At 33.3% G+C, this 13327-nt stretch overlaps 2 protein-coding genes across 2 annotated transcripts; one reads left to right on the forward strand and one right to left on the reverse strand.

The window, feature by feature from the left end:
• Positions 1–2826: 2826 nt before the first annotated feature.
• Positions 2827–3534, forward strand: LOC125806966 (uncharacterized). Its single transcript, XM_049486715.1, has one exon. It carries the CDS (start codon positions 2827–2829, stop codon positions 3532–3534), a length of 708 nt encoding a protein of 235 aa, XP_049342672.1.
• A 5705-nt stretch (positions 3535–9239) lies between these two features.
• On the reverse strand, positions 9240–11994 carry LOC125806968 (ribulose bisphosphate carboxylase/oxygenase activase 1, chloroplastic-like). Its single transcript, XM_049486716.1, has 6 exons — positions 11950–11994; positions 10722–11050; positions 10509–10614; positions 10343–10428; positions 9786–10258; positions 9240–9703 (listed from the first exon to the last, which is right to left on the reverse strand). The coding sequence occupies exons 1-6, from the start codon at positions 11992–11994 to the stop codon at positions 9423–9425; spliced, it is 1320 nt and encodes a 439-aa protein (XP_049342673.1). The 3' UTR covers positions 9240–9422.
• Positions 11995–13327: the final 1333 nt, after the last annotated feature.

Here is a 13327-nt window from a genome sequence, read left to right on the forward strand (position 1 = left end):
TCTTTGTAATTATGGCCAATCAACTCCACAAGTAGAATACCACATATGTAAACATCAGCTTTTAAAGTCCAAATACCTACAACATCACGCGGGGATCAAAAGACATACTTATTTATTATGCGATAAAAAAGAACAATCTTACACATCAAATGATGTGTTGTTAAGGCTTGTTTTCGGCGCGCTAAAGCCCTGAAGCTTAGAGAAGCTCGAGAGGGTGCTTCGCCTCACTTAAGCTCCGGTTTAGTGTATGCAAGGCGAACTAAGGTGTTTGCCCCATTGCCCCATGAGTGTTACGTTGAATAAAGTGGCACCAACCAATAAATATAACCAGCAAAAGAAATTATACACTCTTTTGAGCCTTTTTTTTTTAAACCTAAAGTCCACACTTCAATTGCGCTTAAATTCCCTACCAACAAAGTTCACTAGAAGTACACACATTGAAGTAAATAAGATAACAAGAACAAATAGACACACATTTTTTCATTTAGACACCTATATTTGGGAATGTACTTGTTGAGCATCTAAACTTGTTCACATTACTTTCTTTTGTTATATCTGTTGTAATATATGAAAATTTTTTAGATCATGATATATCATAAGCTCTTTTCAACAAATTGAATAAAGGATATTTTCTAAAGACAAATTATAATTGTCATTAAAAATTATTTGAGCCCAAACCAAATCAAACTAAAAATCTATTTAGTAAAACATATTAATGGAAATTAACGTTTCTTTTTGAGTTAAACTCAATTCAAATTAAACTCTATCTCCAATCCAAACTATAGTTGTATCCTTGTTACATTATTTTCTGCTCAAACTCAAAAGAACTAATTTTGTTGATCAAAAAGAAATAATGAGTAATCATAGAAAACTCATTGTTCTTCCCGTAATCACAAATTAAAACATATTCACTCTTCACCCAATTATCGCAATTATCAACAACGTCAACAACAACGAGGCATTAATCCGTGTTGCACGCTCCAAGGCGCCTAGATTATCAGCCTACGACCTCTTAATAACATTTCGAAATCTGAATAAGGAATCAAGCTGTTCGTGCGAAATCTTACTAAAGAAAAGCACAAGGGAGACACCCTAGTAACACAGGCACCTCCAGAGCCCACATTCAAAGTCTCCTTCGAGAAATCGACGACCCAAGCTAGACAACAAGATCACAATGTTCGTAATGATCCACACGCAAATTATAGATCGTTTGCTGAACCTGACGACTCTGATCGACAATTTAGGGATCAAATACATCAAACTCATGCTTTTCAATTGTTAGTATTTTTAGTTAATTTAGTCTATAGCCAGTAAGTAGGTGGTTGAATAAAATTAGCAGAATCGTTCAAGAATGAGAATTCGAGCCTGATGAATAGAGTCCAAGTATTTTTTTCTCTCTTAATTTTTAGTTTATGTTTTTTTTTCTTCTATCCGTTTTAGTTCCAATATTTCTCTCTTTTTTGTGAAGAACAAAGAATACTACTATTATTTTTCAAGTTTTTATATTCAAAGCTTCATGAATTTTTTTCAATTAATTCTTGTTTTTATTTAATCTTCAAACATGAGAGTAGCTAAATCCTCTACTGAGGTTATGAAACTCAGGAATAATGTTCGTGTGTTGCATGATTATCGAAATTAAGATATCAACCTTCTTTTAGTTCTTAATAGTTGGTTCGTGGTTGCAAACATTAACATGTGTCTTAATATCTAGTTTTTCTTGGGAAACCAAATAAACTTAAGGTTCTAACCCTTGAATTTGATATTCGGTCACTCTTATCTAAATCTCATATAGTTGAAAATATTATATCGAGATAAATCGTTCAGCTGGGAAAGATTGAGATGATCTAGGGATTGAGTTAATATTTAGTGGTTTAAAGCCAAATTATAATAAGAGGCCTTAAATATATACACATGCATAATTTAGGATTGTTTTTTTTTTGTTCTCGCATATTAAGTTCACGTAGTAATTAATATTATTATTTATAAAAGTAAAGATTAGCAACCTTGTTCTTTTTTTCTCTTTTATGTTTTTCTTTGGCCAATTACATATGCGGCCTCTTAAACTTGTTCACAATTTTTATTTAGACACCTATATTTTGGGTATGCACTTGTTGAACATATAAACTTGTTCACATGTTACTAAATAATTAATCTTATTTTGTTATATCTTTTGTAATATATGGAATTTTTAAGATCATATCTATAAGCTCTTTTCAACAAATTGATAAATTGAGAGAGGATAATTCAATGTTGCAACTGTTATGACCTAACATATTGTGAATGATAGCCACAGTTAATTGACAAGCTAATATGATTTTTTGTGTAAATCATCCTTAGTGAATTAAACAAAGGAAATTCTCTATAGACCAATAATTATTTGCATCGAATGTTTATACCAAATTATATAAATTTGACTATACTTAAAAGTGATTTAATTGAGTTAAGAAGGCATATAAACTAATCAATATACATGTTAAAATTAATTTATGCAAATATATATCAAACATTTATGGACTAAATATACAATCTATAAAATATTCTATTGTTTCCTTTTCCTAATTTAAATCCAAACCAAATCAAACTACAAAACCAACTAAGAAGGGAAACTAACGCTTCTTTTGAGTTATAAACCCAATTCAAATTACACTGGGAATAAAATAATCTCTATAAATACTTTGCTCCAATGTAAACTATAGTTGTATTCTCATTACTCTATTTTCTATTCAAACTCAAAAAAGTTGTTAATTTCTTGATATAAAAAAAAATCTGTTCAAACTCTAAAAACATAGTTATTAATTTTTTGATAAAAAAAAAGAAGAAGAAACAATGAGTGCTCATAGACAAACTCATCGTTCTTTCCGTAATCACACACATATTCATTCTTCACTCAATTATCGCAATCATCAACAACGAGGCTATAATCAGCGTAACGCTCCAAGGCGCCCTGATTATCAGCCTTCTAGACGACATGATCACAATGTTCAAAATAATCCACACGCGAATTATTGGTCCTCTGCTGAATCTGAATACTCTCCAGTTATACCATCAATTAGTCCGTACTCTCTTTTCCCATATTATGATGAACAAATTGATGATGTATATGTTGCAGCTCTACCAATTGAGTTCAATCGGATTAGTGGAGAAACGTTTGATTATATCAATTACTGGACTCGTCGTTTGATTGATCATGAGAGAAATTTAAGAATTGAGTTTCGTGCTCTGTATGATCGTGATCCTGAGGAGGAAGAGGGCGATGATGGCGATGTGTTGAAGTATTTGAAAATAAGAACTCATCATGTTGTTGCTAAAGATGAAATCGATACCGAAGTAGTAGAAGTAGCTGAGGTAGAATCAGATATTTGTTCTATATGCGTATCTGTATACGAACACGAAGAGAATATAGGAGCGTTGCAATGTGGACACGAGTATCATACAGATTGCATCAAACAATGGCTGATGAGGAAGACAGATTGTCCGATGTGCAGAGCTTCAGTTTTGCCTTCACAAGAACAGAGATGTGCGTGCTTGATGTGAAAGATTATTTTATTTTGATTTTAGGCAATTTGAGTTGTTTTTTTCCCTTTTATTTTTTTGGTAAAAAAAGAAACAAGTAGTAAGTATAGTACATACAAATTTAGTAGTAAAGATATTTTTTCCTGTAATTCCGAAACATTGTATGATAAGCAACAAATTACAAAAATAAATATGGTCGAAATTTAGCTTAATTGGATTGTCCTGTTTCGTCATATTGTCCCTGGAATAATTGTTTAGTAAATGATTTTTGTAATATTTTATTTATAATAGATGAACTTTAGACGTCTATAATCCTTTTTCAACAAATTAAAATTTAATGACAACAATCTAACATTTTATAAGTAATTGCAAATGTTAGAATACCATCTAACGGTTGAAGAACAATTCTGTTAATCCAGAATGTTCTTAGAGAAGAGAAGCAGTGATTTCATATGAACTCCATTACCCTTACTATAGAGGATCTATATATATATATATATATATATATATATAATAAAGAAGGAATCTAATGTAACTACTTCTAACTAACTCTTTTTCATCTAATCCACTAACTTCTAGTATTTACATAATGACCCCTAGTGTACTAAGTAATACCATCTTTAATACTCCCCCTCAAGTTGGTAGGAGTGAACAAATTCAATACTCCAAACTTGGACAACAAATACTCATGTTGAGACTTTCCTAGACCCTTAGTCAGTACATCAACCTCTTGTTCTGTTGTATGTAACTACTCAGTTTTAACTAAACCATTTTGAATTTTCTCCCTTATAAAATGACGGTCCAACTCTATGTGCTTTGTTCTTTCATGTAGTACTGGATTTGCTGCAATCTGTATAGCAGATTTACTATCATTATAGATAGTAGCTGGAGTTACAACCTCTGCATGTAGCTCCTTAAATAACTCTGTTATCCATACAACTTCAGCTACTGCACTTGCCATGCTCTTGTACTTAGCTTCAGCTGAACTCCTAGAAATAGTACCTTGTTTCTTGGATTTCCATGATATTAGAGAGTCTCCCAGTTTAACCATGAATCCTGTAACAGACCTTCTGGTGTGTAAGCAAGCTCCCCAATCTGAATCACAATAGACCTTCAATTGTTTGTTATTCTTGCTGGAAAATAGTACACCAAGCCCTGCTTGGCCTTTGACATACTTCACCACCTTAAGAGCAGCATCGAGGTGTGACTGTTTTGGTTGATGTAGAAATTGGCTCAGAGTTTGTGTAGCAAAGGCAATGTCTGGCTGGTGACATTGAGATATAATAACTTTCCTATTAGTCTTCTGTACACCGCTGGATCCTCCAGTAACTTGTCTTCTTTTCCTGTACCATTTATTTCATCATACTCTTTTGTAGTTAATTGAACATAAGGATCAATAGGTGTGGAAGCTGGCTTAGTAGCTCCAAGTTCAGCCTCAGAGATGATTTCAAGAGAGTATTTCCTTTGATGCATCACAATACCTTCATGTGATCTAGCAAACTCAATACCTAGAAAATATCTGAGATCTCCTAGGTCTTTCATCTTGAATGTGGCTTGTAGAACTCTTTTAGTCTGTTGAATAAGACTAAGATCATTGCCAGTAATTATCATATCATCAACATATACTAACAATATCACCAAAGATGTTCCAGTTTTCTTGATGAACAAAGAGTAACCTGCATGGCTTTGAACAAATCCCAATTTGATAAGAGCATCTGTTAGTTTTACATTCCATTGTCGAGGGACTTGTTTCAATCCATATAGGAATTTAGTGAGCCTGCACACTGGTTTCTCCCGTGCACAGTAAATCCCTGAGGTAGTTGAAACCCATGTGGAAGATTCATATATACTTCATCAAAGATGTCACCTTGAAGAAAAGCATTTGGCACATCCATTTGGTGGATATGCCAGCTCTCAACGGCAGCCAAAGCTAACACACTTCTGATAGTAACCATCTTGACCACTGGTGAGAAAGTTTCTTGATAATCTAAACCCTCTCTTTTGTTGAATCCCTTAGCAACCAGTCTAGTTTTGAACCTGTTCACCTCACCTGATGCATGATACTTGATTTTGAAGATCCATTTACAGCCAATGGCTTTCTTATGAGAAGGTAAAGGTACTACAGTCTAAGTCTGATGTGTTTCCAAAGCTGAAATTTCTGCTTGCATAGCCTCGACCCACCTAGAATCCTTGCAAGCCTTCTTAAATGTAGCAGGTTCTACCTCAGTACCAAATGAAGATAGAAAGGCCTGATAAGAGTGAGATAAGTGACCATACCCCATAACCTTGTCAATAGAATATAGGGGCTGGATAGGCTTGAGATGAACTGAAGCAACATAATCCTGCAACCATAAAGGGGCTTTGGAACTCCTTTGAGATCTCCTAACATCAGAACCTCTGGGAACTGCCTCATGAACCACTGCATGTAAATCAGTGGCCTCATCTAATTGAATAATATCAGAGGAAGATACACCATATGGTGGAGTAACATTTGAGGGAATGATGACAGGTGGGAATAAGTGCCAGGCAGTGGAAGGAGAAGCTGCAAAGGGAAATGTAGATTCCTTAAACTCCACATCTCTGTTAAGAAAGAATTTCTTGTCCTTGAGATTGTAGAGAATATAACCTTTAGTAGTAGGATTGTAGCCCATGTGAACAACCACCACACTTCTAGATTGAAACTTATCATGAATGTACATGTTCTTTGCAAAACATAAGCAACCTAAGACTCTCAAATGTTGTAGAGTAGGTTTGGAGTTGTGAAATACTTCTTGAGGAGATTTCCCATGAAAGACAGGGGTTGGCAACAAGTTAATGATGTAGGTTGCTGTGAGGACACAATTACCCCAAAACCTGATAGGAATATGACCTTGAAATCTTATTGCCCTGGCGACCTCAAGAATGTGCTTATGTTTTCTCTCAACAATACAATTTTGATGAGGTGTATGAATACATGTCCTCTGATGAATAATGCCTAAGCTGATAAATAAGTTGTGACATTCAACATTCACAAATTCAGATCCATTATCAGTCCTAATAGTTTTCACCATAGCATTGAATTGAGTTTTGGCAAAAATGAGAAAGTTTTGGCAAAAATATACTTATCTAGGGTTTTAAAAGTTTTCACCATAGCATTGAATTGAGTTTTGGCAAAAATATACTTATTTAGATTTTGGTAAAAGAGGGAGAAAAAAAGTTCTAAATTGTGAAATAGATGGATTTTTGAAAAACATATGTTTGATTCTTTTTAAATGTAACACAATTTTATTGAGAGCATCTTGGAAGAGTTTTTCTATAATGATCCATTTTTGGTCTCATTCTCTTCTTTCTCTCATCCTCTATTTTAGTCACTTTATTTCTCACCACCATTAAAACAACAAAATTTATAATAAAAAACATAACAAAGCTTTGCTTATCTCTAATTCCTCTTCAACGTAAAAAATTCACCAGGAAAGAAAAAACATGAACGATAACATAAAATCTAAGTAGCAAAATAGATGAAAAGTATGGCAAGAAAAGAAAAAATGGAAAGAAATGATTTTGGAGATTAGTTTGAGATTTCTTTTTTAAAAAAAATACTATTTGTAATAAAAAAAATGACGTGGCAATATATATATGATGTGTATAGTGGGGTGTTATCCACATCAGTGCGATTGAGAGACACACATGATCAGAGCAATTCATTTCATAAGCAATTTCCTTAGTAGAAATCGTAGCACTCATAGTACATATAATTATTATTTTTTTTAAATTACATTTATAAGTAATTTCTTTAAAAAAATGGGGGCCCCAAAAAATATAGAACCTCATGCGATGACTTTAATGGCCTATGGGTTAAGACGGCCTGCAAGTATGCAGAAACGAATCAACCTATAATAATAGGCTTTCCTTTTCGAATCATAATAGTTTTTGCTTTTGATAGTAATACGCTGAATAATCCCAACGTTCCAATTCCTTTCTCAACTTTTCCAGGCTTTCCATTGATTATAACTTATAAGGAAGAGAATGGATCATGTAATTGCTGTTACGATTTGCCTTTAGGTCACTAATTCTGATATTTCGTATATTATTTTTTTTGGTCAATTATATATGTGACCTTTTAAACTTGTTCACATTTTTTTCATTTAGACACCTATATTTGGGAATGTACTTGTTGAGCAACTAAACTTGTTCACATTACTTTCTTTTGTTATATCTGCGGTAATATATGAAAATTTTTAGATCATGTTATCATAAGCTCTTTTTAACAAATTGTATAAAGTTCTAAATACAAAATCATAATTGTCATTAAAAATTATTTGAGCCCAAATCGATTAAAAATAGGAATCCAACTAAAAGCTCTTTTTAACAAATTGAATAAAGTATATTTTCGAAACCCAAATCGATTCAAAATAGGAATCCAACTAAAATTAGTAAAACATATTAATGGAAATTAATATGTTAAACTCATTCAAATTAAACTCTATTAATACTTTGCTCGATTAATATGTTAAACTCATCCAAATTAAACACTATTAATACTTTGCTCGAATCCAAACTATATTTGTATCCTTGCAACATTATTTTTCTGCTCAAACTCAAAAAGAACTAATTTCTTTTATAAAAAAAGAAATAATGAGTAATCATCGACAAACTCATCGTTCTTCACGTAATCGCACCCATATTGATTCTTCACCCAATTATCGCAATCATCAACAACGAAGCTATAATCCGCGTACTTCAAGGGGCCCCAATTTTGGTGCTCTCTATAATCATGATAATGAGGATGATAATCATGATCATGAGGTGAAAGAGGACTATCTGTTGAAGTATTTGAAAATAAGAACTTACTATGGTGAAGATGAAATCGATTTCGAAGTAGAATCAGATATTTGTGCTATATGCCAATGTGAATATGAAGACGAAGAGAGCATTGGAGAACTGCATTGCGGACACAAATATCATACGGATTGCGTCAAACAGTCGCTGTTGAACAGGAAAGTTTGCCCCATATGCAGAGCAAGAGTTTTGCCTTTCACAGAAACAGTTAACGTTTGATGTGAAAGATTATTTTATTTTGAGAATTGTTTTTTTTCTTCTTTTGTATGAGAGAAACAGGTTTTTAGATGAGCACTCTCTAAAATACACATCATAAACATAATATTAGTAATTAATTTCATTGAGCCACAAACAATTGCAAACATAACGAATGGAGGTGATTGCCGGCGACCCTTCATCGTAGTTTTGTGGCAAGGCGATCTTCAAAAAGGCAACGCTATGGCGAGAAAGGCGTTGACTATTGTGTTTTCTAAAAAAAAAAAAGCACCAATTTAGGGTTTTAAAAGTTAAAAGGTAATTTTGGGGTTTTCTTTCTAAATTTGCATAGTTGCACTCTTAGACTGCGATTAAACAAGTCGGTGACCGACTCCAAAGTCCAACCAATACATATTTCTTCTTCAGATTTCGTCTTCCTCTGTTTCTTTTTCCTTCTTCTTATTCTTCAAACTTGAGTGCTACTTCTACCTCTCTTTTTATTTTTCGGTGTTTTGACTTTTCTTCTATGTTTTTCTCATTCAAGTTCTAGACTTTTAGTATTGTACTATCTATTTTTCAGTTTTTGAATTGAAATATTGGCTAATATGTTGTTATTGTTGAAATTCAGATTATTTGTATATGCAATCAAATTCTTCGTGTCTTGTGTGAACATGTGCATAAATGATAAGGTTTAACTTTGGGGAAAATAGAAGTATCATTGGGACACACAGCATTCTCTTATATTGAACAGAACTGAATAGATTACACAATTTGTGTCCTATTTCTACTTTCACAAAAGTTTCTCCGAAAACTTTGAAGAAACAGGTTCCTTCATCACTTGTAAAATCCTATCGTTGAAACGAAGATCAAACCTCTTTTTTATGTTTTGGTAAACATTAGAAGTTCCCCGTGTTGATGGCATCAGCATTTGCATCTCCAAGTGCTGCCTCTTTAAGGTACTTGTCAGCCAATTGAACTCTCTTCACATTCTCTTGCTCTTGGACAAGCAAGTATCCGTACTCGAGGAGCTTGTCAATTGTCATCTTTGGTTGCTCAAATTTTGGAGGTCCTTCGATAGAGTTCAATAGTTTTTCCCCAACTTGTTCGATTCCAGTTTTTTCAATCCACTTTCTGACTTTATCGTCGTATACTCTTGCCCTCAGAGCACCAAAGAAGTCTGTTTTAAGAACAAATACAACCATAAGTTATCATCATTTGGTAGTATTTCTTTGTATAGTCACAAATTTGAGTGTTCTTACCAATAGATTGTCCAGGGAAGGCATCGACAAGCCTTACAACGTGCTCATCAGGTACGCTGTCAGTTCTGAAAATTCCCTTGCATACACCAATTCTGTCTTCTCTGGTTGGTGCCCAGTAGAACTTTTCCATACGACCATCACGGATAAGAGGGGCATACAATGTGGAGAAATCGTTACCTGTTACTATAATAGGGACTCTGGCATTCTCTTGCTTGTTGTACATACCGGGGAGCTGGACATTTGTCGGGTTATCTGCAATGTTCATGAGGGTAGCATTCACCATCTGGTTGTTAACTGTGTATTGTGTAGTTCCACCCATTCTACCAGCTCCTGCATCGAGATCGTTGATGAACAGGACACACATGTTTCCTTTTCTGATGATTTCTGCTGCCTCGCGGTATCTTTGCCTAATCAATTTTGCTGGCTCCCCTGCATTTCCGCTTTCCAATTCTCCAGCACTCATCATGATGGGGCTGCAAATAATCCAGACTCAAACATAGTTGAAAATTTGTCGACTACAACAAAATGATCTTATGTGTCAAGTCATTAATACTCACTTGATTCCCATTTTTCGAAAGACAAGCTCACATTGGAATGACTTCCCTTGACCTTTCCCTCCCCAGATACCTAAAATTAGTGGTACCTGTAAGAAAAAATTGTTAATATTAAAACCATTCAACTTATGACACGAAAAAAGTTGTAAGCCAAATTTTAATAAGAGACCTTGATATTGGGCAATGTCAGGAAGTTCTTTGTGATGTGAACAACTAGCTTGTCCATGAAAGCCGGAGCAATATAGAATCCATCCAGCGTGTTGTCCAGGTTGTATCTGGAAATAACAATCAAGCAAACGTTTTCATTTTAGATTCATATATTCGGAAGGATTATATTTACACAATTATACCTCAACTTTCAAGAATTAGTTGAGAGACTTACTGACGAAGACCCTGGCTGATGTATTCGTATGATGACAAGACAGGATGGTGAGTACCAGTACCCACAGGAGCTTGGAAAAGAGGGTCTACCATACCCTTTCCCCTGGTGATGTCCTGTTGATCATCAGACATGTCCGTCACAAGGCCCTTCCATCTGTCTTGATCCGTTTGTTTCTTCTCATCTATCTCTTGTGCTTGAGCTACAATCCTGAAGCTCCTGTTCGAAACTTTGGGGCTGGAAGCGCCATTCGCGTTCACCTTCTTCAAGATTTTGCCAAAAAAGGCAGTGCTTGGAACTGAAGTTCCAGCAACAGTGTGGTTCAAACTCAACTGCACCAAAGGTGTTCTGTTTTAGTATAAGAGGCACTCCTACGTAGTACTACTTTAGTTTGATAGAAATTACAGGCAATGTATATGTATCAATCTTAAAACATGAACATTCTCAAAATCAATCCATTAAGTTAATTTCTTGCTAGTTTTCCACACAAATAAGCATTCCCATCAAAGAAATGACAAATATTATCCAACTTTTAGTCTTTATCTAAGACAAATTAACAGCGCCCCAATTTACGTGACACTCTTTCCTTTTTAGTCAGTTTCAAAAATGACATTTTTTTCTTTATATTTAGTAACAATTTAACTTCAAACTTATCATTTTACCCTTAATGAAACAATCTATAACCACAAAAACTTCTATAGTTTATTTAGACTACAAATTTCACAAATCTATGCAAAAATCAAACACCTCACATAAAATGAGACGCAAGGAGAGATCTTTTTTTCTTTTTTGTGATCGGGAAATTTGTCCTGGTCCATCCCTTAGGACCAACGCAATCTTTGAAACTCATAATAATGAATCTGTCCTCTATCCTTCTCCACTTAAATACCAGACTTAGTTAATATGACGCGCGACTCGAGCCTCTTACCTAAGTCACAAGTCCCTAAACCTTTGCCATTTAAACTAGGCCCCTAGGGCAATAAACAACTCCTATTTTCACTGAATTTCTTTTAACCATCCCATTTGACAGTGTATGATCAACATTAATGTACATAAGATACAATTGCTACTTTTGTTTCTAGTAGAAAATTGACTAGAAACAAAAGTCCCAACCTTACTAAACAAACAAGAATCATTATTGTTTCCTAGCTAAAACAAAGAAAAAGACATAATTTAACTATATTAAACAAGTTGGCATGTATTAAATTATAAAGAAATTAAAATAAAATACCAGTACTTTGTTGGCAGCAGCAACAGTTGACACAGAGCTAGCCATTTTTTCCAAAAAAAATATTTTTTGACAACTTTGAAAATCAAACAACTGATTGATCACAAGCTCTTAATTTTTATTTTTTTGGTGAGTTAAATTAGTTGATTGTTGAATAAAACAGTAAGGGAAAGAGGAGAATTTATATAGCACAAGTTATTTGGAGTATATGAAAAATGTTACTATTTTTTTGGATTACAAATTCATAATAACCACACGATGGTAGATTGGCTATATTACGTGGACATTTTGATGAGGCTTTTATTTTTTGACATGGACATTTTTATTTTATTTTTTTGTCTTTTTTGAATGTCCTAGAAACTAGATTAACAACAAAATGGAGTATTCTAGGAACTAGTTGGTTTTGTGGTCAATATTAATTTAAGTTTTTTTCTCCTCAATAATTTTTTTATTTTTTGTTGTTGTTTTCCTATATTTCTTATTGTAGAATAAGAAAAATTGAGTCAATTATTGTACAACATCCCCCCTCCACCAAAATTTTGATGATAAAAATAGAAATTGAATTGCATCGCATTTTTCAACTAAAATATTGGAAGTAATATACTACTCTAGAACTTAACCGTAACAAGAGTACAAAAGGTGTCACCTTCTTCCAGACAATTTTTTTTTAATAATACCTATGTTTTGAAGAATTTTTATTGGATTAAAAGTTAAAACCCTTAAAATATTCCAACCCAATTAGTTTCTGGACATGCGTATCTTATGCTAATTAATATTAAGTGTTTAAAATGATATATTAAATAATTTTAAAATAAGCGTGCTATGAATCTAAATTTAGAAGAGGGAAAATGCATGTTCAAACTGATGAATAATGAACGCCTATTAAATAGTTATTGTCATTACAGAGCTCATTCTTATAAATACTTGCTATCAATGGAAGTTAATATTAAGGATATTTGAAGTCTTAAAATTTATCATTTGTATTTTATAAACCGTAGACTCCTTTTTATAGACATATATATCAAGAAGTCCATGGTTATATACAAATTCAGTCAATATATGTCTTTCTTAGGGCATCTCCAACCCACACACAAAATTTTGTCAGCACTATTTTAGTGTAAATCAACTTCAACCTACTGCATCAAATTTTACACCAAAAAGAAATATTTTTTTTCTTTTCATTATTATATTATTATTTCTTATTTCATTTATATTTTCTTATTTCATAAAACAAATTTTTTTTAAAACATTCACCATATTTAATTCATACTCCCTCCGTCCCTTTTTAGTTGTCCATATTTCCTCTTTTAGTTGTCCCTATTTAGTTGTCCATTTTGACAAATCAAGAAAGGACAACAATTTTTTTCCTATTATACCCATA

The sequence above is a fragment of the Solanum verrucosum genome, unplaced genomic scaffold (assembly GCF_900185275.1).
Source record: "Solanum verrucosum unplaced genomic scaffold, falcon-dt-bn FXZP01000196.1, whole genome shotgun sequence".
Classification (NCBI taxonomy): domain Eukaryota; kingdom Viridiplantae; phylum Streptophyta; class Magnoliopsida; order Solanales; family Solanaceae; genus Solanum; species Solanum verrucosum.

Bases quoted from the DNA above. Each gene is read 5' to 3' on its own strand.
- LOC125806966 (XM_049486715.1), top strand. From the start codon at position 2,827: ATGAGTGCTCATAGACAAACTCATCGTTCTTTCCGTAATCACACACAT.
- LOC125806968 (XM_049486716.1), bottom strand. From the start codon at position 11,994: ATGGCTAGCTCTGTGTCAACTGTTGCTGCTGCCAACAAAGTACTG. The intron at 10,615-10,721 runs GTAAGTCTCTCA...TGTTATTTCCAG, and splicing joins ATCAGCCAGGGTCTTCGTCA to ATACAACCTGGACAACACGC. The intron at 10,429-10,508 runs GTCTCTTATTAA...TTTTTCTTACAG, and splicing joins TGACATTGCCCAATATCAAG to GTACCACTAATTTTAGGTAT.